Source organism: Moschus berezovskii, chromosome 22 (genome assembly GCF_049115385.1).
Source record: "Moschus berezovskii isolate FMDL1 chromosome 22, NW_MosBer_1.0, whole genome shotgun sequence".
Classification (NCBI taxonomy): domain Eukaryota; kingdom Metazoa; phylum Chordata; class Mammalia; order Artiodactyla; family Moschidae; genus Moschus; species Moschus berezovskii.
In genome coordinates this window covers 6,127,781-6,153,802 of record NC_142481.1, presented here as the reverse complement: position 1 = coordinate 6,153,802, position 26,022 = coordinate 6,127,781, and the positions used below count along the sequence as shown (strand labels likewise).

At 53.3% G+C, this 26,022-nt stretch overlaps 1 protein-coding gene across 1 annotated transcript; it reads left to right on the top strand.

Annotated features, from left to right (window-relative positions):
* The first annotated feature begins 433 nt into the window (after window positions 1–433).
* On the top strand, window positions 434–23,520 carry LOC129546445 (uncharacterized). Its single transcript, XM_055411423.2, has 15 exons — window positions 434–661; window positions 10,109–10,199; window positions 10,963–11,063; window positions 13,916–14,148; window positions 15,094–15,241; window positions 15,359–15,514; window positions 17,201–17,315; window positions 17,441–17,511; window positions 17,956–18,090; window positions 19,607–19,780; window positions 20,027–20,087; window positions 20,760–20,914; window positions 22,143–22,285; window positions 22,938–23,029; window positions 23,158–23,520. The coding sequence occupies exons 1-15, from the start codon at window positions 584–586 to the stop codon at window positions 23,172–23,174; spliced, it is 1,770 nt and encodes a 589-aa protein (XP_055267398.1). The 5' UTR covers window positions 434–583; the 3' UTR covers window positions 23,175–23,520.
* Window positions 23,521–26,022: the final 2,502 nt, after the last annotated feature.

The following is a 26,022-nucleotide window of genomic DNA, read 5'->3' as shown; positions in this document are numbered from 1 at the left end:
CCTCTCGGGGCCTCAGCAAAATAAGGCATAAATCAAAGACCCATTCTCTCCTCCTCTCGCACAAAGGTTCAGGAGTCCGCTTGCCAGCAAAAGGATCCACTGCCTCCCAAACCAAAACCTGCAGATAGTTCTGGTACCCCGCCAATGACGTCATGCATTCCTAGCGACGCAGGTGCAGAAGAACTCGGAGAAAAACTGGCTTAGCCACCTCCCAATCTTGCTCCTCATTGGCTAGAAGCAACTGCTCGTCTAGGCCGATGTTAGCGGCGACGTAGGCGGGCCCAATCTTGGTCGCTAAGATACCACGTACTTCCGTTTCCTCCTCCCCCTCTCCTAGGCTCCGGCAAACTTAGTTTCGTCCCTTCGGCCAATGGCAAATGGGCGGTAGGCGGGACCTTATTTGTTCGGACCAAAGAAACGCAGGCTCGGCCCGGAGTATCGCGGCCAATGAATGTGAGGTAGCCCCTGTAAAGTGGCTCGGGCGTCCCCACGCCTTTCTTTCCTCCTCCCAGCCCAACCCCTCCGTATCCCGGTTTTAGCACGGCGCTGGCCGTGGTCTTGACAGGAACGGGACGGGCCCAAGATGGCGGCGGCCGACGGCGACGACTCGCTCTACCCCATCGCGGTGCTCATAGACGAGCTCCGCAACGAGGATGTTCAGGTCCGGAAGCAACGGGGACTTGAGGAAGAAGGGAAGGGGGATCTGGGGGCACGGGCGTCCCTCGCGGACAAGGTTCAGCGTTCGCTGGGAGTGGCGGAAGGGGCGGCGGCCAATCAGCGTTCCGTTTTCATCTGTTAGGGTCCCGGGACTCGATGAGGCGGCGCCCAGGATTGGGTGTCGGCCCAGCGGAGGGCGGGAGCGAAGGCGAGCTTGGAGGGTCCCGGGCCTGCCAAGTGCGCGCGGGGCCCCGGGCCTACGAGGCCGCGGCTCTGGAGAGGGTCGACCGAGTGGGTGGGGGAGAAGCGAAGGAACGGCTCGGTGATTGGCGGCAGCAGCCATTCAATGGCGCCTTGGGGATGCGGTGGGCGCGTGACTTGCTCCGAGTGGGGGAGGGGCCGCCCGATTGGTGGGGGTCCGGGTGGTTTTCACCCTTCAGCGACTAAGGCTCTGCGCTGTGGGGTAAACTTTCCAAATGGAGACTGAGACGTGCAGACTGACTTTCCAATTCCTGCACTCCCACTCTCTCCAGTTTTGGTGTAGACTCCCGAAGGGGAGGGAGGCGAGAAGCTCACTCCCAAAGCGGGAACTGGCCAAATTCAGGTACGAGTTACGAGGTGGAAACTCGCCCCCCTTCCGGGATCCTCCTGTAGAGTGAAGGGTGGGCAGTGTACTAAACGAACTAACATTTCTAATGTGTGGGAGCGGGGGGTTCAGATATCTGAGCCCAGCAGGCGAAGTATTGAGAAGAGGTAGGGTTCTAGGGTTTGCCTATCCCAACCCTGCCTTCTCACCCGAGTGACCTTGGGCAGGTTACCATAAACTGTGGTCTAATAATAGTCCTGGTCTCATTGGGAGGTTGTAAGGGACTGAACGAGTTAATACGAGTCATATAGAACGGCGCCCGGTCTGCTGTAAGGGCCCAATAAATGTTAGCTGTCATTGTGGGGAGTGGTGATTGAAGAGTTTCGATCCTCCCTTTGGGCCTCAATTTCCCCGTTTATAAAATTGTGCGGGTTACACTAGCCCAGCCTCTGTGGTTTGGGTTCTTATGACCGCAGTTCGGGAGTCAGAACAGCAAGGCCAGCGTGGTGGCCGCACAGTGAATGTCGAAGTGGTGGCAGATGAATATTAATCCAGAGCTAGATCAAGGGAGGCCTGTGGACCAGCAAGGCGAAGACTTTGGTGAGGTGGAGGAGCCAGTGCCAGCCAGGCTTTGCATAGAGGAATGACATGCTCTGACTTTTTGCTGTCGAATAGGGGCCAGGCAGGAGCAGAAGACCTTTCTGGATGCCACTGCAGAGCAGCACCAGCATTGGCAGGATTGGGGGTGTCTTGGAAAGGAGGGTTGTTGAGGTTTGCTGGTGGTTTGGATGCAGTGTGGTGAGTGATAGAGGAGGAGGACTCGAGATGACTGAGGTTTGAGTGCCAGCACTACCGGTGCACTCCCTGTGTGCCCTGGACCAGTCAGTGCCTTGCCTGTTCTGGGTCCAGATTCCTCATCGGTAAGGGATGATGATGCGTGAGGAGGCAGCGTCTGCCTGGTTGGGAGGTTGCCGTGGAATTGGCCCCTTAAGTGGCTGCCTCAGAGAAGGCATTCAGTAATGACCTCATTCGGTTGTCATAGCAGTTTATGGATTTATATTTGGAGAGTGAGGTTCAAAAAAATGGCTTCCTTAGCCAGTAAGAAGCAGTGGCTGGGTTGCGTGGTCTCCGGGGTGTTTGGGGCACCACGTTTCTTAAAATGTGGTCCACTGGTGGAGAGACCAGGTTTCTGTGTTACTTACACTGTCTGCTTCAGTTTTCTCATCTGTGAAGTGGGAATAGGAAATTCCCTGGTGGTCCAGTGTCTGGAACTGGGCGCTTTCACTGCATTGGGCTCAGAGTTCAGCCTGTGGTTGGGGAACTAGGGTCCTGCAAGCTGTGCAGTGGATCCCCCCCCTCAAAAAAAAAGTAATACTTAGCACTTCATAGGGTTGTTTCAAGGATCAAATAGGTTAGTACAAGGAAAATGTTTAGAACAGTGCACGACGTGTTTTAAATTTTCATTAAATTTAGTCTGCTGGTAGTGGTAAGATGAGGGCTTCATCTCTCAAAGGTGAAGTGCTTCAGGCATTTAAAAACTATTCTGTTAATGGTTACTATAGAGCAGTGGGTCTTACCAGGTTGTCATGACTGGTGGGGGGAGTGCTGCAAGTAGCAGCTAGGGATGCTCCCCAGCATCCTGCACTGCCCAGGCCCTCCCTTCACAAGGGATGGTCCAGCCCCAGAGGTCAGTGGTGCTGAGACTGAGAAACCCTGCTGTTTGCCAGCCTGCTAAGTGCTTTGTGTGTGTTTGTTGAGTCCTCACAAAAGATATCTGAGATAGGTGCTGGGTTTTTTCCAGTAAATGATTTTTGATTGTCAAATCAAAATAGTACCACATCAGATTCAGCAGTTTTTAAAAAAATTTTGTCATGTTTTTTCACCTGTTTCTCATCCTCCCTCCTACACTTTTTTTTGTTGTTGTTGACGTATTTTAAAAATAAATCCCATGCCCCAGATACTTTCTCCTACATACTTCATCATGCACCTCTAAAACCATGGACTTTTGAAATTTGGCTGTGCGGCGCAGCATGTGGGATCTTTGTTCCCCAACAAGGGATCAGACTAGTGCCCCCTGCATTGGAAGCATGGAGTCTTAACCCCTGGACCACCAGGGAAGTCCTAAAACAATGGGCATTTTAATAACCACAATGCCATTATCATACATCAGTTCAGTCGCTCAGTTGTGTCCAACTCTTTGCGACCCCATGAATTGCAGCACTCCAGGCCTCCCTGTCCATCACCAACTCCCGGAGTTTACTCAAACTCGTCCATTGAGTCGGTGATGCCGTTCAACCATCTCACTCTCTTCTTACCCTTCTCCTCCTGCCTTCAATCTTTCCCAGCATCAGGGTCTTTTCAAATGAGTCAGTTCTTTGCATCAGGTGGCCAAAGTATTGGAGTTTCAGCTTCAGCATAGGTCCTTCAATGAATATTCAGGACTGATTTCCTTTAGGATAGACTGATTGGATCTCCTTGCAGTCCAAGGGACTCTCAAGAGTCTTCTGCAACACCACAGTTCAAAAGCATCATACATAGCAAAGTTTTTATAGTGATCTTTGATGTCATCTAACAATCATACACATAATCAGATTTTCCTGATTGTTCCAGAAGTGTCCTTTTACAGTTGGCTCCTTTAAATCAGATTCTGAATCTTTAATCTGAATGTTTGGTCATTGTCAGACAACCCAGTAAATACTGAAATAGGACTTAACCAAGAGCATTGGGTTTCAGGGCAGCACTTTTCACCACCAAGCTGGGCCCTGTGGAGACAGAGTAGGCCGGGAAGTGACACAGGTGGCAGTGCCATGGGTGGAGGCAGACCAGGGTTTTGAGTCCTGGGCTTCCCTGGTGGCTCAGAGGTTAAAGTGTCTGACTCCAATGTGGGAGACCTGGGTTCGATCCCTGGGTCGGGAAGATCCCCTGGAGAAGGAAATGGTAACCCACTCCAGTATTCTTGCCTGGAGAATCCCATGGACGGAGAAGCCTGGTAGGCTACAGTCCTCGGGGTCGCAAAGAGTCGGACACGACTGAGCGACGGAACGGAACGGAACTGGCAACTTTATGAGTTACCCAGCCCTTCTGGGCCTTGATTTTCTTGTTAAGTGGGAAAAAGGGTGGGAGACACACCCGGCAGGGCTGCTGTGAGGATTAAATGAGATAAACTATGTAAAGACAACAGGTTGTTGCATGGTCTAAGACATTTTGGGTGCCTACACTTTAGAAATATGACATCACAGGCTCCAGCTTCTTTTCTGGAGCACATAGAGTGCATGGGGGTTTGAAGCAGAACTCAGGAATCAGGTTGTGCTCTGAGAGTTTAGTGTAGGGTGATGGTGAAGAATGTGGGTTCAAGATCCAGGCTCTGCTGTGCCTTCTCTGGATGACCTGCATTTTTAAAGACTTGAAAAATATTTACACTTGCGTTTTTTTTTTAATATTTATTTGACCTCACTGGGTCTTAGTTGCAGCACTTGAGATCTTTGATTTTCACTGTGACATGCGTGATCTTTCAGTTGCAGCATGCAAACTCTTAGTTGCAGCATGTTTTATCAAGTACCCTGACCAGGGATCGAACCCAGGCCCCCTGCATTGGGAGCTCAGAGTCTTAGCCACTGGACCATCGGGAAAGTCCCTGCTTGCGGTTTTTGATGTGTCCAGCCCTGTACTCAGTTCAGGAATCATCAGCTGATAACAGTCATGCCCCTTCCTCATCCCAGAGACAAGTCACCTTCCAAGTGGGGGAGCAGGCACCTCCATAATTAGAAGGTCAGGTAAACAGCCAGGGAAGGACTCGTTTGTGCTGCGGTTTCCAAGGAGGTGGGATTACTTTTTTCCTTTCTATTTCAGGTTAACTATTTCTTTTCCCTGCTCAAGAAATAAAAATACATGAGAAATAATGATAAGAAAAACGGTTAATGCTTGCGTGCTTGCTTCATGCCAGGCTCTGTGTCTTCCTTATTTGATTACCCCAGCAATCCTGTGAGACAGGCATTGTTGTGATAACCATCTTACAGTGAGGGAGCTGAAGCTCTGAGGTGGCCGGGATTTAACTGGGGACCTTAGCTAACTGGTGAAGCCAGATTACATACTTGTTCATTCTTTACTTAAAAAAATCAAATGCTCCAGAAATAGAGATTGTGGTCCTCATTTCACTCTCTGGTGATGCAGAACTTTTCACACCCGTCCACCTGCACACACCACACACATTATGTTCATTTAAAAGCATGATTCTTCATGGAATGAGGTGGAAGGATGTTAGGACTTTATAGAAGTTGAAGAGGCACTTGTGTCACTCACTAGGCATTTCCGGGGCTGAGGCTTGTTGTTAAAGCAGCCACCTTGCAGCGCCTGCCACCCCGCTCGTTCCCAGCCACCGGCTCTATCAAACTGTAACAGTTTGGAACATATTCCCCCAGGTTCTTTTCTTCCCTGCCTGTAGAAATAGATGTATAGCTTTGATTTAAAAAAATTAATCCAGCATTTATTGGACTCTTCTTGTTTGCCAGGCCGTGTCCTGGGATTTGGAGGCACAGAGTGCAGAAGACAGAATCCCTGCCCTTGTGAAGCCCACATTCTAGTGGGGAAGGAGGAACAGTGAACAATGAAGTACAGTTGACCCTTGAACAGCACAGGTTTGGGCTGTGTGGGTCCACTTACATGCAGATTGCTTCAGTGGTACATACTATGGTACTCCATGGGCTGCTGTTGGTTGAACCCACAGATATGAGACTTGAGGTATGGAGGGCCTGCTATAAGTTACACGCAGGTGTTCAAGTGAGCGGATGGCGGGCGCCCCACCCCTTGTTGTTCAGGGGTCTGCTGCCTGGTTGGAAATGATGAGAGTTAAGATGTGTAGAGTGATGGGGGCGTGCTGGTGTACCCGGGCAGGCATTGGTGAGGACTGAGCAGGGGCCTGAATGCAGTGAGGGGAGCCCTGGTGTGCCTTGGGGGAAGCTGAGGAAGCAGCCCGTCAGCAAGTAAGAAGACCTGACCGTAGTGTTTGTGTTTCAGTTGCTGTCGAGGGAGCTGCTGTGACAGGAAGTCGGGAGCAAAGGGAGGGGTGGGAAGTGAGGATGAACCGTACACAGGAGCCAGTCGTGTTGGGCCTCATAGTCCACAGGAGAGCCTTTGGGGGTCACTCAGCATGAAGCGAAGACATACTACGTGTGGGACCGTGCTCTGTGTGGCCGTATCGGGGAAGCTCTGAGGATTGAATGTGTGGTAGCGTTTCTGTGTGGATGTAGTGGTGAGAAGGGCGTTTTTATTTATTACGTCTCATGTAGTAGGCTGAGGGCTGCTGGGGACACAAGCAGCCCCGGCTCATGGTGAGACATGTGGTCATGGAACCATGGGTGTGAGCAGAGAGGTTCTTCTCATCCTCCTCCCTCTTGTCAAAGAGGAAGATCTTTCCTGATGTTCCTTGGCCGGCTTGTCCTTATGTCTTTCTGTCCAAAAGGAGCTCGGTCACTGACTGGGCTGGTTAGGGTTGAGGTTGGCTGTGGCAGTGTCAGTCACTCAGTCGTGCCTCTTTGCGGCCCCGTGGACTGTAGCCCACCAGGCTCCTCTGTCCATACGATTCTCCAGGCAAGCATAGTGGAGTGGGTGGCCATTCCCTTCTCTAGGGAATCTTCCTGACCCAGGGATTGAACCTGGGTCTCCCACATCGTAGGCAGATTCTTTACCATTTGAGCCACCAGGGAAGCCAAGGTTGGCTGTAAATAACAGGAAGACTCTGAATAAATGATACTTAAATGACTCATATTGGTCAGTCTGGCGGTAGTCCAAGCTGGGTGACACTGTAGGTGTTAAGAGTCCCAGGCTCTTACACGTTGTTCTATTTGTCCTCCATCCCGCCCTCCCCAATCCCAGGTTACCTCAAGGCCCCAAGATGGTTGCTGAAGCCCCAGCTATCATAGGCCCATTCCAGACAAGGAAGGAAGGATGAAGAATGTGACCCCCATTTCCCCATAAGAGCACTTCTAGAAGTCACACACACCGTTCCCACTTGGATTTCACTGGCCAGACATTAGTCTCATGGTCACATCCAAATTCAAAAGTGATTTAAAAATATCTTTGCAGGGACTCACATGCACAGATGGAAACCAGAGGTCCTAAGGTGCAATATAGCCCAGTGCAGGAGCTCTTAACCTGGGGTCCATGTGGCATTCAGGGCATGTCCGTGACTTTGGATGAGGAAGATAACGTCAGAGAGTGCCTGTGTGCTTCCCACTCAGATTTCACTGGCAGTTCACGTTCACCGTATTTAGTTGTTTGTATGTTTCTGTAGGTCTGTCTCTATATACATTTAATCTTCGGCTAAAAGGAAGATGCAGGGCTTGTGATACTTAATCTGGAGACCCTTTTGCTGCCAGGCAGGTGATTGAGTAGACCACTTCAAACCCAGGTGGTCCAAAGACCCAGTGACACTATATGAAAAGTGGGGCGTTTTTCTGAGAGGCCACCATGGCATTTCTTCAGGCTGTCATCACTGTGGTTCCCAGAGAGAGTCTTAGCACCTTAACCGGAGGGGGTGCAGGGTCCCAGGCACTTCCCGCCCTCTTCAGAGCCGCACGGCCCGGGGAAGAGCAGGCCAAGGGAGCCCTTGCTGCTCCCCCTTCGCTGTACTCCCTTCTTTCTGCTCCTCCTCTGGGGAGGAATCCGGCTTCTGCTCGGGCTGGCGAGGCTGACGGGCCTGCCCACCACCGGGGTGTCGCCTTACCCTCTCCGCACAGGAGCTCACGGCTGCAGCCCCACTGTCAGGCTGGAGACATGGAAGGGACATTCCCAGATGGCCAGGCCACCCGAGCAGCTGGGGTTGGGTTCTGGCCCACTCAGTGCTCATTCAAGCAGCTGTCTGCACCCCCGAGCCTGCCTCCACGCTGGTGGAAAGGTGGCATTGGTCATGTTCCCTGGGATGCAGGGATTAGATGAGGTCCTGACACTAACATTCTGAGCCTAAGGCCTGCCTTGTGTTAGCAGAGGGTGCGATTTCAGGGGTGGCCACGACAAACCGCTGCAACTTAGGTGGCTGCAAACAACAGAAAAGGTTCTCTCTCAGCGCTCTGGAGGCCAGAGGTCCAAGATCACGGTGTTAGCTGCATTGGTTCTTTCAGGAGGTTCAAGTCTGAGATCATGGTGTTAGCTGTATTGGTTCCTTCAGGAGGTTCAAGAAGTCTGAGATCATGGTGTTAATTGTATTGGTTCTTTCAGGAGGCTCTGTGCCTCTCCCCAACTTCAGGGGACTGCCAGCCACTCTTGACAAATTCCTTGGCTTGTGGACACATCCCCAGTTCCCTCCATTGTCTTCACACGGCCTTCCCCTCTGTGTCTCTTCGTCTTCTCTCCTGTCTTTTGTAAGTCACTGCTGTTGGATTTCGGGCTTGTGTGTTTCCTTTCCTCTCACACCCCTCCCACACTTAGCACTTCTGACACCAGATGGCTTTCCCCCCTTCCTGATCAAGCAGTTCTTGGCAGCACCAGCTGGATGTCCTACAACTGGCATCAAAGCAGGCCCCCTCTGTGGATTTGATTATTTGCTAGAACAGCTCACAGAATGTGCGGAAACACTTGCATTTACCAGTTTGTTATATAATAAAGGATGCAATAAAGAATCTAGATGAACAGCCATGTGAAGAGATGCAGAGGGCAAGGTCAAGGGAACTTCTGTCCCCTGAAGTTGGGGAGCATCACCCTCACGGTATGTGGGGGTGCACCCTAAGCCCCATACTCTGAGGTTTCTTACAGAGGCTTCATCACATGGACGTGACTGATCATCCGGTCAGTGTCCCTCTTGAGGGAATGGGGCTTGGGGCTGAAAGTTCCCAGCTTCTGAGCATGGCTTGGTCTCTGTGGTGACCAGCCCCATCCAGGAGCCCAGCCCGAGTCACCTCAATAGAACAAGAAACATTCCCATCACCCAGGAAATTCCAGGGAATTTTGGGGCTCAGTATCAGGAACCAGAATCGAAAATCAAACATCAGAACAAGAGATGCTCCTTGTGTTCCTGTCTCTTAGAAAGCTGCAGGGGTTTAGGAGCCAGGAACTGGGGGTAGACACACACTTTTCTAATGTTTCACAGTACCACCACCACCCCCCGCCCCAAATTCAGGACGATCTCGAGATGCTTTCTTAGTTACATTTGCGTGTTTCACATTTACCAGTACTGAGGATTAGGACTGGGACGTACCTTTCTGCAATCATTGTTCAACCCACCGTACTGGTGGAGTTACTACCACTAATGCTCGTCTTGTTTTTATAGCAGTGTCATTATAATATTGTTTGTTCTGTTATCACCACTGCTAACCACCATCTACCATCTAACCCATCACTGGGTTACAATCCCCACTCCATGCCACAGAGCTCTGTGACCCTTAGAAGGTACTTTCACTCCCTGAGCCTGTTTGCTCTCCTGGGGTTAGGACCTGTAACCCTCTGCCCTCGGCTTGTCACGAGAGCTAAATGAGACATGCAAGTGAGTACTCTGCCTGGGACTGGGCCCAGCACAGTAAGCTGGGAACGTAGCTGCTGCTGGTAAGAGCGCAAGGTGGAGTATGTTAGTGGTGTTGAGCCAAAGAGTGGGCACAAGTAGGAGGGGTGGGGTACTTGGGCATGCAGGCACAGCATCAGAGTGATCCTGGAAAGTGCTGAAGGGGGTGTTGGCTCAGTGAGACCCATTGGATACTGTTGCTGAGGCTGCCGCTGTAATTTAATGGCTCAAGGTCACACAGTCACTTGGTAGGCTTGCATTACTCAGCACCCCACATGTGCTTAGCGAGGCTTCCAGCGGCCGACTGTGTCCAAAACGATCACCTTAAGTCTGGGCTTGCTAACGTTCTCCCTTCCTTTTCTTCTTCCCCTCATTAGCTTCGCCTCAACAGCATCAAGAAACTGTCCACCATTGCCTTGGCCCTCGGGGTCGAAAGGACCCGCAGTGAGCTCCTGCCTTTCCTTACAGGTACAGTGCAGTCCTGGGGCCCACGTTGAGTGGGGGATTTTGGGGGGTGGTTCCTGCCAGATAGGAGAGAAACCTCTCTGTGAGCTTAACTGATTGTAAGTGCCGTGTGCTGGGCACTGGGGGCTGGTGCAGGGACTAATGGAAGGGGATCTGAAGGCAGATGGAGCCTGGTTTGAATTACAGCTACTGTTAGAAGCTGGTGACTTTAGGCAAATTACTTAACTTCTCTGTTCCATAGAGTTTTTATGTATGAAACAGGCATGGTCGTCATGTGTTACAGCATTGATGTGAACATGAAGTAATAATAATAGTGATAAAAGCTAACACTTACTATATACTGACCATACGCCAGACGGTGGTCTAAACCCTTTCTTGTGAGAATTAACTTTGTTCACATAGAGCTTGTGCTCTATGCCACCATCGTGGTCAGGATTATCTCACAGTAACTTCCTAGGGCAGGTAAGACTACTGCCCTCATTTTATAGATGAGGAGCCTGAGGTATGGAGAGGTGAAGTGACTTAATTGGTCGTGTAGTTAGGAGGTGACTCAGCATATCTATCAAGTCACGCTGGCTCTGAACTTGACAGTATTGGTGGTCTCTCTTCCCCAGCATCCCACACCTAATCACCCGTCCCCCACCCCCACCTCTGCCCGCCAGGTGGAGGGTGGCTTCAGGTTGAGGAAGCGGACTGGCGCACGCGTGTTCCCCAGGGGGAGTCAGCTGTGGGGTGGGACTGTGACGCAGTCTGTCTTGTTCCGCAGATACCATCTACGATGAAGACGAGGTCCTCTTGGCCCTGGCGGAGCAGCTGGGCACCTTCACCACTCTGGTGGGAGGCCCCGAGTATGTGCACTGCCTGCTGGTGAGTCTGGAAGCTGGGGAGGGCCCCTGCCCACCCCTGGGGGGTCAGAACCAGGATCCTTGCGGGGAGGGGAGAGTGCAGGCCAGGCCGGGGTCATCTTCTCTGAACAGAGGGGCCTTGATCATTCATTTTAACCCAGCAGGTCGGCAGTGGCATTTACTATATTTGAACGAAAACGTATCTGTCTTCTTCACTGTTGACTGGGCATGTCTGAGCAGCGCCAGGCCCCACCTGGCCCTCTACATGTGAGGTTTTTCAGTTGGTAGTCAGGCTCCACTTGCTTGCTGTGTGACTTGTAAGTCACCCGACTTCTCTGTGCTGTCCTTTCCTCATCTGTAGAAAGGGAGTCCTTAGAACTTACGTTGAGGACCACCTCAAGAAGCTTTAGCGCAGTACTCGGCATGTAGTAAGCACTCAGAGATGTCAGCTCCATTGTCATCTGTCCACGCTTTGGGGTAGAGACAGTCACACCGTCTGCGGCTGTACCACCCTGGACACGCCCGATCTCATCTGATCTCGGAAGCTAAGCAGGGGTCAGGCCTGGTTAGTACTTGGATGGGAAGATAGTCACACTGCTAGGGAGTGGCAGAGCTGGGATTCCAGGCTTGTCCCTGTGACTCTTCCTGAGTTCCTGTCCTGTGAGCCTGTGTTGGGTGATGGCGGAGGTCAGAGATGCTCAGATACTGAGAGTAACTGCTGTTTGGGAGAAGGGAGGGGAGGAGGCGCTTAGTCCTGTGGCCTGGATTGAAAGCACCTGTTCCTCAGAGCCACTGTTCTCCCCTGTAATTCTACCTTTCATGATCCCTAAAGATCCATCTTCATACTTTGGCATCTGCACTTGATGGTGTTTTGTAGTTAGTCTGCAGGCTTTCTTTTAGTGGTGTATGAATCATTGCCACATTTTTATGAGATTGCAAAAAATTTGTTCTTGATTTTTTATTTTTTATCACGGTGAGTTAGTAATAATTAGTTACCACTATTAATAGTACCACTATTAATAGTACCACTGTTAGTAATAATGGTGATAAACAGTTACCATTATTAAGAAATAGTTACCGTTTTCACCACTTTTTCCCATGACATTAAGTACATTCACACTGTGGTGCAGCCATCACTACTGTTCTTCAGAACTTTCTCACCTTCCCTGAAGAAACTACTCGTCAAGTAGTAATTCCCCAAGCTCCTCACCCCAGCTCTCAGCAACCACCATCCTGTCCACCATTCTGTCTCTCTGAGTCTGCCTATAGACATACCTCAGAAATTGTGGGTTCAGTTCCAAACTACCATAATAAAGAAAGTGAATGTTGCAATAAAATGAGTCACATGAATTTTTTTGTTCCGTAGTACATATAAAAGTTATGATTACACTTTACAGTTGTCTATTAAATGTACAATAGCATTCTGTCAAAGAAAAAAAAAAGATAACATATCTTAGTTAAAAAATACTTTCTCACCAAAAAACACTAACCATCATTGAAGCCTTCAGCAAGTTGTAGGCTTTTTGTAGTAGTAACATCAAAGGTCACTGATCACAGATCATCATCATAAATACATTGATAATGAAAACGTTTGAAATGTTTTGAGAATTACCGAAATGTGGCACAGACTCAAAGTGAGCAAATGCTGTTGGAAAAGTTGGTGTTGATAGACTTGGTGGATGCAGGGTTGCCACACACCTTCAGTTTGTAAAACGCGGCACCTCGCGTAAGGAAACGTACATTATGTAGTCTTTTGTGAAAGGCTTATTGCATTTAGTATAACATCTTCAAGGACTTCATCCGCGTTGAAACTTGTGTCAAATGAGATTTTTTTTTCACATGTAAGGGCCTGGCCCTTTTGGCTGCTTTTGGAAAGTCCGAGATCTGCTCTCCCCGGCCGTGTCCCCCATGACAGTTGACGGAGCTGGAAGCTGGAAGCAGCTTTGCTCGCTGGACTGGACAGTCTTCAGCCAGTCTCTGCCTCCGCTGTCCCGCCTGTCACCTTTGCCTGTTGCTGCAGTCAGTCATCTGCCTGGGCCCTGGGAACGCCTCCATTTATGATTTCTTTCTGCTTTCTGTCCCGGTCAGGCCAGCTTGGACTTCGGACCACAAGCCTCCACCTACATGCTTATTTGAACAGATTAGGATAAAAATTGAATCTCCCTTCTTTAAGTCAGTAATTCTTGCTTTCTTGCTCTGTGCTAGGAGGTCTGCTGGACTCTAAGAGGTCTGCTGGACCCCATAGTCAACCAGTCACATGTCCCTAAAGGAACACGATCCCTCCAGGCCTCGCAGTAACAAGAGTCTCAAGCTGGTTCCCCAGTATCGTGAGATCCTGGTGTGGTTGCCTGTCGGAATCCACAGCTCTGCCTTTCAGCCCTTTGGAGGTTCTGGAGCCAGCTAGCCCAGTTTAGATCCTGGCTTGTCGCTATTACATCTCGGGCAAGTCACTTAGCCTGGCTGTGCCTCAGTTTCCCATTAGTTTAGAATGGAGACAGTAGCAGGACCTGCTTCATAGGACTCATGTGAGTTAGAACCAGCACCGCTGGAGCTGTGGCCCTGCTAAGAACATGCGGTAAATAGACACTGCTATCAACATCAGTGATTATTACTGCACTTGGCAGTGCCAGGGACAGCTGTGGCCCTCTCAGAAGGTGACATGTACAGCTTGGGGGTTTGTAGACCCCACTGAAGTGCCTTCAAGGACCTGTGCATGAGGTTCTCTGTTGTGGTTCTTCAGGGAGGAGACACTGGGTGCGCGCGGGCCTCTGGTGATCAGGGAAAGCCTGTCGGAGGAGCTGAGTCCCTGAGGGGTGCAGCTGGGAGCTCGGGGGCGCTGGGGAGGAGCCGTGCGCTGACCTGTTTGCCCCACAGCCGCCCCTGGAGTCGCTGGCCACAGTGGAGGAGACGGTGGTGCGGGATAAGGCAGTGGAGTCCCTGCGGGCCATCTCGCATGAGCACTCCCCCTCCGACCTCGAGGCCCACTTTGTGCCCCTGGTGAAGCGGCTGGCGGGCGGCGACTGGTTCACCTCCCGCACTTCAGCCTGCGGCCTCTTCTCTGTCTGCTACCCCCGCGTGTCCAGTGCCGTCAAAGCGGAGCTTCGACAGTGAGTCCCCCGGCCTCTGGGCCCAGGCGAGACCCCGCCTCCCACTTCTGCTTGGTCCCCTTCTCTCAAGCCTCAGGCTCCGTTAGGCCCATCCAGCGCCCAGAAGCCCCCGAGCTCTGCCAGCCCTCAGAGAGCTGGTGTCTGGACATGGCTGGGTGTCAGTCCAGGCACTGCCTCCCGCTCATTTAGGAAACAGAGACAATGATGGTTCTTCTGCCCGTTGGTCATTTAAAAGAACTACTGGGTATAAAATGCTTAGGACAGACTCTGGTACATGCGGATGCTCAGCCAGTGACGTGCGGTGCAGTCGTAGGCCTGTCTCGGTGTGGCAGATGGGAGTCTGCCTCCTCCACCACCTCCCTTCCTCTTGGCTGAACCCCAGGAAATTGCTTGCACTTGAGATTTGGCCTGTGGAAGAACCAGTATTTTAACTGGATTAAAATCTCCCATTAATGTGTGTTTTCTCCCCTCCCTCTGGACTCCTGTCCTTCCACCATTGTCCTGAACTGCGGGCAGCACGCCCAGCCCCTGAGCCGTCACTCCGGCCAAGACAGTGGCGTGCAGCTGCTCGCAGGCGCTTGGAGGGCTGTGCGGGGCCCCTCGCATCTCTTGAACTGGAAGCAGTCAGTGCTGGAAAGGAAACGCTCTGAGCAGCTTTAATGCAGCCTCTTAGCTGAGCAGTTTTATGTGGTCATAGTAATAGAATCAGCACCTGAGGCTCACTGTAGACCTGCGCACAGAGAGATGGCTGGGTGTCTCACACATGTCGTCTCGTTTAAACCTCAATGGCCCAGTAGGGTGGGTTCTGTTATCAGTTCTTTTGTGTAGGGCCGGGGAGACTCAGGGGCTATCACTTGGGTCAGGATCACCTGGGCAAAGCCAGGAGCTGCAGGGCTGCCTGGGATTCCAGGGGTTTCTCCTCCTGAGCCCCCTCTACCTGCCCAGGTACTTCCGGAATCTGTGCTCAGATGACACCCCCATGGTGCGGCGGGCCGCAGCCTCCAAGCTGGGGGAGTTCGCCAAGGTGCTGGAGCTGGACAACGTCAAGAGCGAGATCATCCCCATGTTCTCCAACCTGGCCTCTGACGAGCAGGTGGGGCCGCCTGCCCGCCCCTCTCTTGCTTCTCCCTGTAGCAGACCCGAGTCTGGGGAGGAGGCCCAGGGCTGATGGGGCCTCTGCTCCCCCTCCCTGTCCCCACCTTATCCCCAGGACTCGGTGCGGCTGCTAGCGGTGGAGGCATGCGTGAACATCGCCCAGCTCCTGCCCCAGGAGGACCTGGAGGCCCTGGTGATGCCCACCCTGCGCCAGGCTGCTGAGGACAAGTCCTGGCGCGTCCGTTACATGGTGGCTGACAAGTTCACAGAGGTGTGTGTGGGGGCTGTAGACAGCGTCTCCCAGGCGGGGAGTCAGAGGCCTCGGGAAGGAGCGGGGTCACACGAAGCCGGGGTTTAGTGAAGCACAGTGGATCATCCGGGCATCGAAGCAGGAAGCTCTCTGTTGTCATTTGATTAGCTCACCTGTGAACTCTGGTCGATTGATAGCGGCAGGTTGAAGTGCTTCCTTGAGGTTTCTGAGGTCAGCTTAAGGTTCTGTGGGGGAGAGCCACAGGAGCAGAGAAGGGTAGCATGTGTGTGTTCCCGACCCACGAGCCGTGTCTCCTGTCACAGAGACGTCTGTCCTTGGCCATAGGCGGCCTTCTGCCTGTATCTTACCTGTGTGTTGTGTTCTCATCTCCTCTTCTTATAAACATTTTAGACGTTTTGGTTTAGAGCTCACCCTGATGACCTTCTTTTACCCTGTTACCTCTTTAAAGACCCTGTGGCCAAGTACAGTCACGTTGTGAGGAAAGGGTGGGGAGTTAGGGCGCCAGTGTATGAATTTCAGGGGATACAGTCGAGCCCCAAAACACGGCCCAAACGTTTGAATGGTCGGAGTGATGCTGTCAAGCAGGCAGAACACACGCCACGTCTCCGAGGACAGTGCTCTTTCCATGGAGTCTCAGTGGCTCATCGCACAGATGTGTTTGTCGAGCTCCAGCTCGTAGCTGGGTATCGGGGATCCAGTGAATTCAGCACATTCCTGGCCTTCAAGAAACAGGCAGCCTGAGGGGGGAAGGCCAGCTGAGACAGAAGGAATGCAGTGAGACAGCGTGACAGGTGCAGGGCCGGCCGGCGGGCGTGGGCGTGCAGCGCTGAGACGAGGAGGAGGTGCTCCAGCAGGTCCTGGAGGACGAGAGCGCCGGGGCAGGAACTGTGTCCCGTGTGTGCAGAGGGCCTGGGTAGTGAGAAGAGCACAGGCAAGAATGTTCGGCAGTGGCTCTCGGAGAGGAACCTGGAGAGACGGGCAGCAGGCCCCTCTCCTTGCAGTCAGGAACCACCCTGCTCCCCCAGGTCCTCATGAAGCAGCTTCACAGCAGAACCTATGCGTTTTTCCTTGCCTGGTTTCCTGAGGTGGGAGGGCCCTCCTAACCTTGTATTGTTTTATTTTAATTGCAAAAGTAATACGGACTCTGGTGGTAAACAGTCTTAACACAGAAATAACGTAAATGAGAAAGTGACAGTGATCATACATCATTAGACTCTTTCGGGATCAGGGACAGAAAACCCAACCCGAGTAACCTGAACAGTAAGGTGATCTGTTGTTACTTTTAATGCAGACAGCAGTACTTTGCAGTAGGTATCCTCGTGGTTTGAGGAAACATAGGCTCACAGAGGTACAGGCACTCATCCAAGGTCACGCAGATGATAAGCAAGAGTAAAAACTTGAGCCAAGCAGTTAGTTGGACTCCGGAGCCACGCTCATGACCACTGCCCTGCCCAGCCCCTCAGCACCGTACACAGTTCATCACCACACAACAGGGAAACTGAGGCTCGGAGAGGCTCTGAGACCTGGCTGAGGTCGTCTCTACGGCACCCGTGTTACATCTCAGCAGTGACGCCAAGGGCTGTTTTTGCCTCAGTCCTGGTGCCTGAAACTTTGATTTTGCTCTCATTCACCGAAGGTGCCCGGCAGGCCCTCTCACTGCCCCTGCCCTTCCTTCCCTTCCTGCAGCTCCAGAAAGCAGTGGGGCCTGAGATCACCAAGACAGACCTGGTCCCTGCCTTCCAGAACCTGATGAAAGACTGTGAGGCCGAGGTGAGGGCCGCTGCCTCCCACAAGGTCAAAGGTTGGTGCTGGCGACCAGAACACAGCAAGCGGGCGAGTGGGTGGTGGGCTTGGTGTCCGAGGGGCTGCAGGCAGAACGGGCACCTCGGGTCTCACCTCCCGTCACCTCCCTCTCGCTGCCCACAGAATTCTGTGAAAATCTCTCCGCTGACTGTCGGGAGAATGTGATCATGACCCAGATCTTGCCCTGCATCAAGGTAACAGGGAGTTTGGTGGGAGGAGTAGAGTATGACTGAACCTTCTGGAAGGAAGGGTGGAGATAGGGTGCGAGGGGCAGCCCAATGCAGACCAAGTTCCCTGCCTCCTCGGACCAGGTGGTGTTGGGTTTAGAGCAGTCAGGAAGCCTGAGGGCAGGCGGAATCTGAGGCTCGGGGCTGAGTGTGGTGGTGGAGTGCTTCCTCCTCAGAGCTCACAGCATCTCCTCATCCCCAGAGCTTTGAGTTTGGGGCAGAGGCTCCCGGGGGGGCAGGGGTCGTTGACCTCCAGGCTCACCGAACGTGTAAGGAAGGTGCTCCAGTTCCCCTCGTGCTCTCAGCCTGGATCGAGAGGACAAAAGCAGGCAGTGTCTCGGGCTTCTTGAGTAGGACTTGAGTCTCTGCAGCCACTGACCCCGTGGCTCCCGTCTCCCTCCTCCTTCCCAGGAGCTGGTGTCCGATGCCAACCAGCACGTCAAGTCAGCCCTGGCCTCCGTCATCATGGGCCTCTCCCCGATCCTGGGCAAAGACAGCACCATCGAGCACCTCCTGCCCCTCTTCCTAGCCCAGCTGAAGGACGAGGTATGGGCGCTGCGGCGGGCTCTGCACGCTGGCCGCGGCTCCCAGGGTCACCAGCACCTGTGGCAAACGCTCGGGTCGCCGGGGAGTTGAGTGTCTGTGGGCCTGGTGGGCTGCATGTTAGCTCATTCGTTTATTTGGCATTTGTTTCTCGTGCCTTTATTCTTTACTAGTCTTTTTCCTGGGGATTAGGGATACTGAGGAGAAAAAGGAACAAGACACTTGATCCTCTAGGACCTTCAGAGAGTGGCAGTGGAGATGGGCAGTCCCTTAACTCCCTGATCACACAGGTGCTTTGACAGGTTCATGTCTATCCGAGTTCAGACTAAGGTGCTTGCTAGAGACCCCGAAGTGCTGTGGATTAAATAAGGTGGAGAATGGTTTCTCTCACAGGAGTCCAGGGGTGGGGGGACCTACACTGAGGACGTTGTCCCTGCTGACCCCAGCACCCTGTGGGTCTGAGGTGGCTGCCCTGATTTGTTCTGTCCCAGCCAGCGTGAAGGGAGAGGGCACCAACCAGCAGCAGGCCAGCCCTCTCAGTTAGACCCCGGAGAGGGTGCCCATCCTGTCTGCTGATGGCTGACCTTAGGTTACAGGTCTCCAGCATGTGTGGAGGTCAAGTTGATGCCACATGGCCTAAGGTCCTCACCATAAGTCGCATTGTTTTAGCATGATCTTTTTGGCATGGCCCAGGGCCCTTTTTTATTTCAGATACTTAGAGATCATCTCCCAGAAGCTGATGGGGGGCCAGTCCTCTGTTTGGAATGTGCCAAGTTTGAACAGCCTAGTCCTGTCCAGTTAATAACCCTTTATTGCACACTTGATTATTTGGTTCGTTGACTGATTTCAGCACATGCCTCTTCACCCCACAGCTCCCAGAGGGAGATGCAGGAAAAACTGACTGTGGTGTCTGCCCTTCAGGAATATGTGATGTTGGACAAGGAATTAATTGTATTTGTGTGCCTTTTCATAGAAGTTGCTTCAGAGATTTTTGGAAGCAGATGGGGATGTAGGTTCCGCCTCTGTGCTAAGACAGAGCATTCCTATAAGCCTGTCGTAGGACAAAATGGCGTAGAGTGAAGCATCAGTTTTTTTCTTTGGTAAAAGCACAAATCCTCTTTGGGTTTCTTTTGGTTAGTGAAAGCAGGAACCCGTGGAAGTCTCTCATAGTGGCGTGAAGTTAACTTTGGAGAAATGGGGGCCACCTGTGTACACGCTCATGTGTGTTTGTGTGTATGTTAGTCGCCCAGTCGTGTTCGATTTTGCGACCCCATGGGTAGCCCACCAGTCTCCTTTGTCCATGGAATTCTCCAGGCAGGAATAGTGGAGTGGGTACCATTCCCTTCTCCAGGGGATCTTCCCGACCCAGGCATCAAACCTGGGTCTCCTGCATTGTAGGCGGATTCTTTACCTTCGGAGCCACCAGGGAAGCCCGTGTATGCACGTAGTGTAAGTCAGAGCCTTGCCCTGGGCTCCGTGTTCAGCGCATCTTCTCAGAACGCTCCTGTCCTCTCCTCAGTGCCCGGAGGTGCGGCTGAACATCATCTCCAACCTGGACTGCGTGAACGAGGTGATCGGCATCAGGCAGCTGTCACAGTCCCTACTCCCTGCCATCGTGGAGCTGGCGGAGGATGCCAAGTGGCGGGTGCGGCTGGCCATCATCGAGTACATGCCTCTGCTGGCGGGACAGCTGGTGAGAGCGGAGGCCTGGGCCAGGCCTGCTGCCCAGGGAGGCGGGCGGTGCAGCCAGGCCTGGGGGCCGTGCGGGCCCAGGGGAAGGTATGAGGGCTGTCGTGGGACTCAAGGGGAGGGAAGGGAAGAGAGCCCCTCAGGTGAAGTGGAACAGCCCCCGGCTCTTCGGGAAGGGGGGTGGTTTCCCTGGACTTCGCCAGATCTGCCCAGTCTCGACCCTGATCTCATATCTCCTTGTCTCCGGCAGGGGGTGGAGTTCTTTGATGAGAAACTCAACTCCTTGTGCATGGCCTGGCTTGTGGATCATGGTGAGCATCTCCCCAGGACCTCTGGGAGGAGACTGGGGCTCCAGAAGGGTGCAGGGGAGGGTTGTTTGGGGCGGGTGGGGGAGTCGGTGTCACCCCACTGCTGCCAGGTGCATGGACCAGCTGCCCTGCTTTCTGGACTCCCACAGGAGGGAAGGGTGGGAGGTGGATGTATCAGGCCACCCGGGGCTGCCAGGTCCAGTGGAGAGTCTGAGGGCCACCCGGCAGGCAGCCTGAGTTTGAATCGCACTTCCTGGCTGTCAAAGCTTAAGCACGTCACTTGCCACCTTTGAGCCCACACTCTGAAACATAAGGTGCCTCATTCCAGTCTTTGAAGGCCATTGTGAGAACTGCTCATTGTTTTCACTAGGTGTGGCAAAAACAGAAGTTAGCATTTGTCTGTAATAGGCTCCATTCCACATACTAAGTCATTCACTTGGGCAAATTCAGAGCCTCAGCCTGCCCAGCCATGTCTTGGAGCTGTTGAGAAGGTGCTATGTGAAAAGAAAACCCTGCTTGTAGCGCACAGCCCTCTCTTTCTCTGCGAGTTTATGGGTTCTCATGTGGCCTGGTTCCTGGGGCTGCTCTGCAGGTGGGAGCGAGTGTGACTGTGAGTCCCCACCCACGTCAGCCCTTCACCTCCTGAGTCTCCGTCCCTCCCTCCTCCTCCCACAGTCTATGCCATCCGCGAGGCGGCCACCAGCAACCTGAAGAAGCTGGTGGAGAAGTTCGGGAAGGAGTGGGCCCACGCGACTATCATCCCCAAGGTCTTGGCCATGTCTGGGGACCCCAACTATCTGCACCGCATGACCACACTCTTCTGTATCAATGTGAGTGCCCACCGGCCCCCATTCTCCCTGGGGGAGGGGAAGTAGGCGGGAAAGGAGGAATGGAGAAGGTCCTCGGGAGAAAGCTGGCTTGGGAGTAGGGAAGTGATGGGATCTGGGGCCATAGGGGTGAATCCTTGGGGAACTGCAGGCCGGAGCTTGGGGCTCCCTGGTCAGAGTCACAGGGCCTTTGCGGGTGGGCACCTGCGTGGGGGAGACTCAGGAAATTTAGCCAACAGAACAGTGATGGCCAGGTCTGTCTGAGCACCCCCTCCTTCCCCACACAATGTGTATATTTATGATATAATGGTTAAATGCACAGTTTCTAGAATCAGACTTACTGTTTAATTCTAGCTCTGCCATGTTGACTGTGCACCTTGAGAAAATTGCCTTACTGCTTAGTGCCTCGGTTTTCTCACCTGTAAAGGGTTCTTATCAACAGTCATAGCCCCTGACTCTGAGGCTGTGAGATTGATCTGGTTGTACAGCTTGGAACAGTGGCTCATATGTAGTGTATGGTGTGTGTGTGTGATATGTGACGTATGCTGTGTGTGTGTGATATGTGACGTATGCTGTGTGTGTGTGATATGTGACGTATGCTGTGTGTGTGTGATATGTGACGTATGCTGTGTGTGTGTGATATGTGATGTATGCTGTGTGTGTGTGATATGTGACGTATGCTGTGAGATTGATCTGGTTGTACAGCTTGGAACAGTGGCTCATATGTGACGTATGCTGTGTGTGTGTGATATGTGACGTATGCTGTGTGTGTGAAAATGCGCATGTGTGATAGACACAGTGGAAAGTGCCTGTGTCTAATCGTTTAAGTAAGCCACACACTGAAGTAAACCACGTAACTTCAAGTTAAAGAATGAGATTTAAAAGTTAGCATAAAATTGTTCCGATAATCCCTTCCCATGCGTCCCTCTGGAGACCACGGCACTAAGGAAGGGATCCCAAGGTCAGGAGTCCAGTCCCATCCCCAGAGGTGAGGGAGACTCTGAGGAGGGGAGCTGGGCTGGGGGTTTTCAGGGCAGGGAGATGGTGGAGTTAGGGTGTTAGGGCACCTGGAAACTTGCGGAGAATCGAGGCCCTCAGGGTGGGCGCGTCTGAGCTCAGAATCCCCTGATGCTCAGCTGACTTCACTCCCAAGCCTGATGAGCACTGGGTGTCCCAGGCAGAGGGAGCGAGGACGCTGGGCAGTCACCCTCTGCTGCTCCCTGGTATGCAGGTGCTGTCTGAGGTCTGCGGGCAGGACATCACCACCAAGCACATGCTGCCCACCGTGCTGCGCATGGCCGGGGACCCTGTCGCAAACGTCCGCTTCAACGTGGCCAAGTCCCTGCAGAAGATCGGGCCCATCCTGGACAACAGGTGAGGCCTGCCCCTCCTCCACACACGACTGCATTTGTATCACCATCAAAAATCGATCAAGGGGGACGCAGGTGATAGAAGTGAGAATGGTGGTTATTTTGAGGGAAGGGCCTTGTGATGCCTGCACCTCTTGTCTATCCAGGACACAGCTTCACCCCTTAGTTTCTCTCTGAAGGCCGCCTTCATCCCCCAAACAGCTGACTGCCGCTGCAGAAACATTTCCCTTGGCCCTTACCGCCCTGGGCCCCTGTAGGGCCGAGTTCCTCCCTTTGGCACTCGCATCTCCCAGTTACTCGTTATCATCAGCAGTTTGATCTGCCTTCTCCCAGCCCGGGCTCCGTGTGGGTAGAATCAGGAGGGTTGGGTTTTCCGCTGTGTCCACACCTGATGGGCAGGCCTCAGTAGATAATGTTACACAAATGCAAGGCATCACGTGGCTGAGGCTCAGAGACTTGAGGGTTCTGGGTCCTCTGCCCCACCTTTCCACACCACCTCACCTCCCTGTACCTATCCTGGGCCCCCGAGGCCTCTGTCCTGGTTTGTGAGACTGTTGCTCTGGCCCTGGAGCGTTCATTCACGTGTGTGTCTGCATCTGTGCAGACACCCAGCAGCCCCACCCGGCTGACCCCTCGCCTTCCCCTTCTCTGCCCAGCACGCTGCAGAGCGAGGTCAAGCCCGTCCTTGAGAAGCTGACCCAGGACCAGGACGTGGACGTCAAGTACTTCGCCCAGGAGGCTCTGACTGGTGAGGCTCAGGAATCCGAGACGCTGGCGGGAGCGGGTGGGGGTCTGCGAGGACAACGCTTGGCCTGGGAGCGGCCGTGGGCAGCGGGCTGGCCGCCTTCTGACGCCCGCCTCTTCCTGTTCCCCCAGTTCTGTCTCTTGCCTGATGCTGAAGAGGAGCCACCGCCGGCCTCCGGTGTCCGCCCTCCCCCGCCAGGCCCCTCCCTGGGGGGACAGTGGGGGCCTTTGGCTGTCACTCCCTGTGCATGGTCTGACCCCAGGTCCCTCTCCCGGCACGGTTCCTCCCTCAGCCCGGGACTCCGACTCCTCACGTCCACCCCCAAGGGGCTGGGGGCGCGCAGGGCGGGGCGGAGCAGAGCCCCCGAGGGGAGGGGCGCTCCCGCCCCCATCTCCGCCTCCCGCCCTTCCTCCCGCTGGTTTTTTGTGTAAGTCGTGCTGTTTTTATTTTATTCCCTCTCCCCCTTTTCACAGAGAAATAAAGGTCTAGAGATAGTTGGTGCTCTGGTCTCAGTCACTAGGCGGAGAAGGGGGCACCACCTCAGGGCTCCAGCCTTGCGCTTCTCTCTGGCGAGGACTGACGGGACCTGCCACACCTCTGTCCTGCCAGTGCGGAGGATTCTCTGGGAAGCCGATGGGAGTGCCCCTGGCCCCAGGGTAGAGGGTCCATGAGCTGTCTTTGGCCAGCGGAGTCCAGAGGTGGGCTGAGTGTGTGGTGGTTAGAGCAGGTGCCTTGGCGCCAGACTGCCTGCATCTAGATCCTTGTTCCTTCCGTTAATAGCTGTGTGGCCTTGAGTAGGTTGCCCGGTCTCAGATTGCAAGACTGTAAAATGGGGGTAACAGAATCTAGATTGAGGGGGGCAGGTATGAAGCCTAAATGAGTTAATGCAGAGTGGGTAATGATGTTTGACGCATGAGAGGAGTGGGCCAGGAGCTCTCAGGATCATCAGGGCTGCGACAGAGCAGGCTGGGGACTGTGGCTAGACAGAACTGGTTCTCTCTCAGTGTGTGTCCCTCTTACTTTAGTACTGACTGGACACCCGTATTTTCAGTTGGGCACATGGCTGCCTGGAATCAAGGCATTTTCCAGGGCCTTCTGAAATTTGGTGTGGCATTGCAGTTAAATTTGGGCCAGTAATATGTGAACAGAAGCGGCACGGGCAGCTTCAAGAAAGCGTTTCTAAGCTTGGAAATAATGCTCCCCCTCCTTCCTGTGCTCTGGAATGTGGACCTGATGGCAGGAGTGGGTGCAGCCATCCCGGGCCAGGAAGTGATTTCAGAAGTGCAGGCCTGGCAAGGCAGCAGGACAAGAAAGGTGGAGCCCAGGGTTCCTGATGCTGTCGAGGCCCACACGGGTTACCCATCACCTGGGAGAGTTAAACGTGTAGGTGACTTCAGGGTTTCATCACTTGGCAAGTCACCCAGATTCTAACTGATGCAGGGGCCAAAGAGCCCTGGAGAGCGGGGCAACAGACGACGCAGATGGTGTGTGTAAGGTTTCACGGAGGACGTGAGACCCAAGTGAACTCTGGCCTTGCAGGGTGGCGGGGACCTTGGCGTTTGGTGGCAGGTTGCTTTCACCAGCCAGCTCTTATGTTACTGAGTCCCTGCTGTTTGTTAGAGCAGATCAAACCCTAGGGGGTGAGGGCAAAGGAGACCCTCCTCCTCATCGTGCTAGCTGACACTCATTTCCTAAGGACAGGGCCTGTGGTTTAAACTCAGCCGATTGCTCTCTGCACGCCCTGCCTCACACACACACACGTGCCTTCCTAAACATAAGTCCGTGACAGACTGAGTGAGTGAGGAGTTTACGGGGTGGGGACGAGGGTGGAGCAGTCACTTGCAGCATGACGCTGGATGTCTGGCTTAGCCAGCAGCCTACCATAATGAGTGATCGTGGCGTCCCACTCACGTTTTCCTGCCTTTCAACCCGTCCCCCAAACCTCAGTGACTTTAAACTGAAACGCATCCTCCCTCGTCACTCTGCAGTCTGGGCTTGGCTCGTCGGGAAGGTTCTGCTCCACGTGGTGTCTACTGGGGCTGCAGTGTTCAAGGTGACTTCTTCACTGCCACGCCTGGCCCTCAGCCAAGGCCTGGTGTATCTTCTAGCATTTGGCCGCTTCAGGGTGGCTGGACGTGTTTATCCGATGGCTGATGGCTCCAGAGCAGTTTCCAAGAGAACAAGTCCCAGTTTCCAAGTGCCTTTTAAGCCTCTGCTTGCATCACAGGCCAAGTCAAGTCGTGTGGCCAAACCTGAGTCGGTGTGGGAGGGGTCACTCAAGATGTGAGCACTGAGTGTGGTCCATTGCAGACTGGATGTAACGGTCCTCAGTCGTGTGGTCCAGAGATCGCTGAGCTCCACTGCTGATGCGCGGAGTCCTCGAGAGCGTATGGAGATCGAGTGAGCTGCAGACAGAAGCTTTACCCTGAAAGGCAGAAGAAACCACAGGGGTTTTTGGCAAAGTAGCGACAGCATCAGAATTGAAGGGCAGGTGAAGGCTAAAGAAACCTGAGGGAATTCTGGTCTAAGTGAGCTGGAGTGGGTGGAGTTAGGGAGGGGGCAGGTAATGAGGGTGACAAGGAAAATTCCCAAGGAGGCAAATTGGGACTTGGTGACGCCTGGATTAGGGGAGTAAAGGGAAGGATGCAGCCACCTTGGCACCCAGGATTCAGATCTTTCCAGCCTCAGCACCCACTACTCCCTGGGAAACGTTCTTGGTTCCTGCAAACCCACACATGCTTCAGCGTCTCAGTCTTTTGCCTGTAACGTGAACCTCTACCTGGAAAGCCTTTCCTCCTCACTTGTCAGGGGAACAAGTAATTTGGTGTGCAGAGTGGGAAGGTGAGACCGAGGGGCACGGCAAGCGTGGAGGAGTAAGTGCGAAGGGGTCAGATCCTGAGGAGGCGCTCAATAGCAGGGTGGGGGCTTTGAACTTGGCCCTGAGGGATGGGGTCCAGTAAGACTTGGGGAGATCTTTCCAGGGTCAGCAAAGCCTG

What these genes read in the sequence shown, in the direction of transcription:
- LOC129546445 (XM_055411423.2), top strand. Translation starts at nt 584, where the DNA reads ATGGCGGCGGCCGACGGCGACGACTCGCTCTACCCCATCGCGGTGCTC. An exon ending in GCTCCTGCCTTTCCTTACAG is followed by an intron (nt 10,200 to 10,962) that starts GTACAGTGCAGT and finishes CTTGTTCCGCAG; the next exon opens with ATACCATCTACGATGAAGAC. An exon ending in GGGCCCATCCTGGACAACAG is followed by an intron (nt 22,286 to 22,937) that starts GTGAGGCCTGCC and finishes TTCTCTGCCCAG; the next exon opens with CACGCTGCAGAGCGAGGTCA.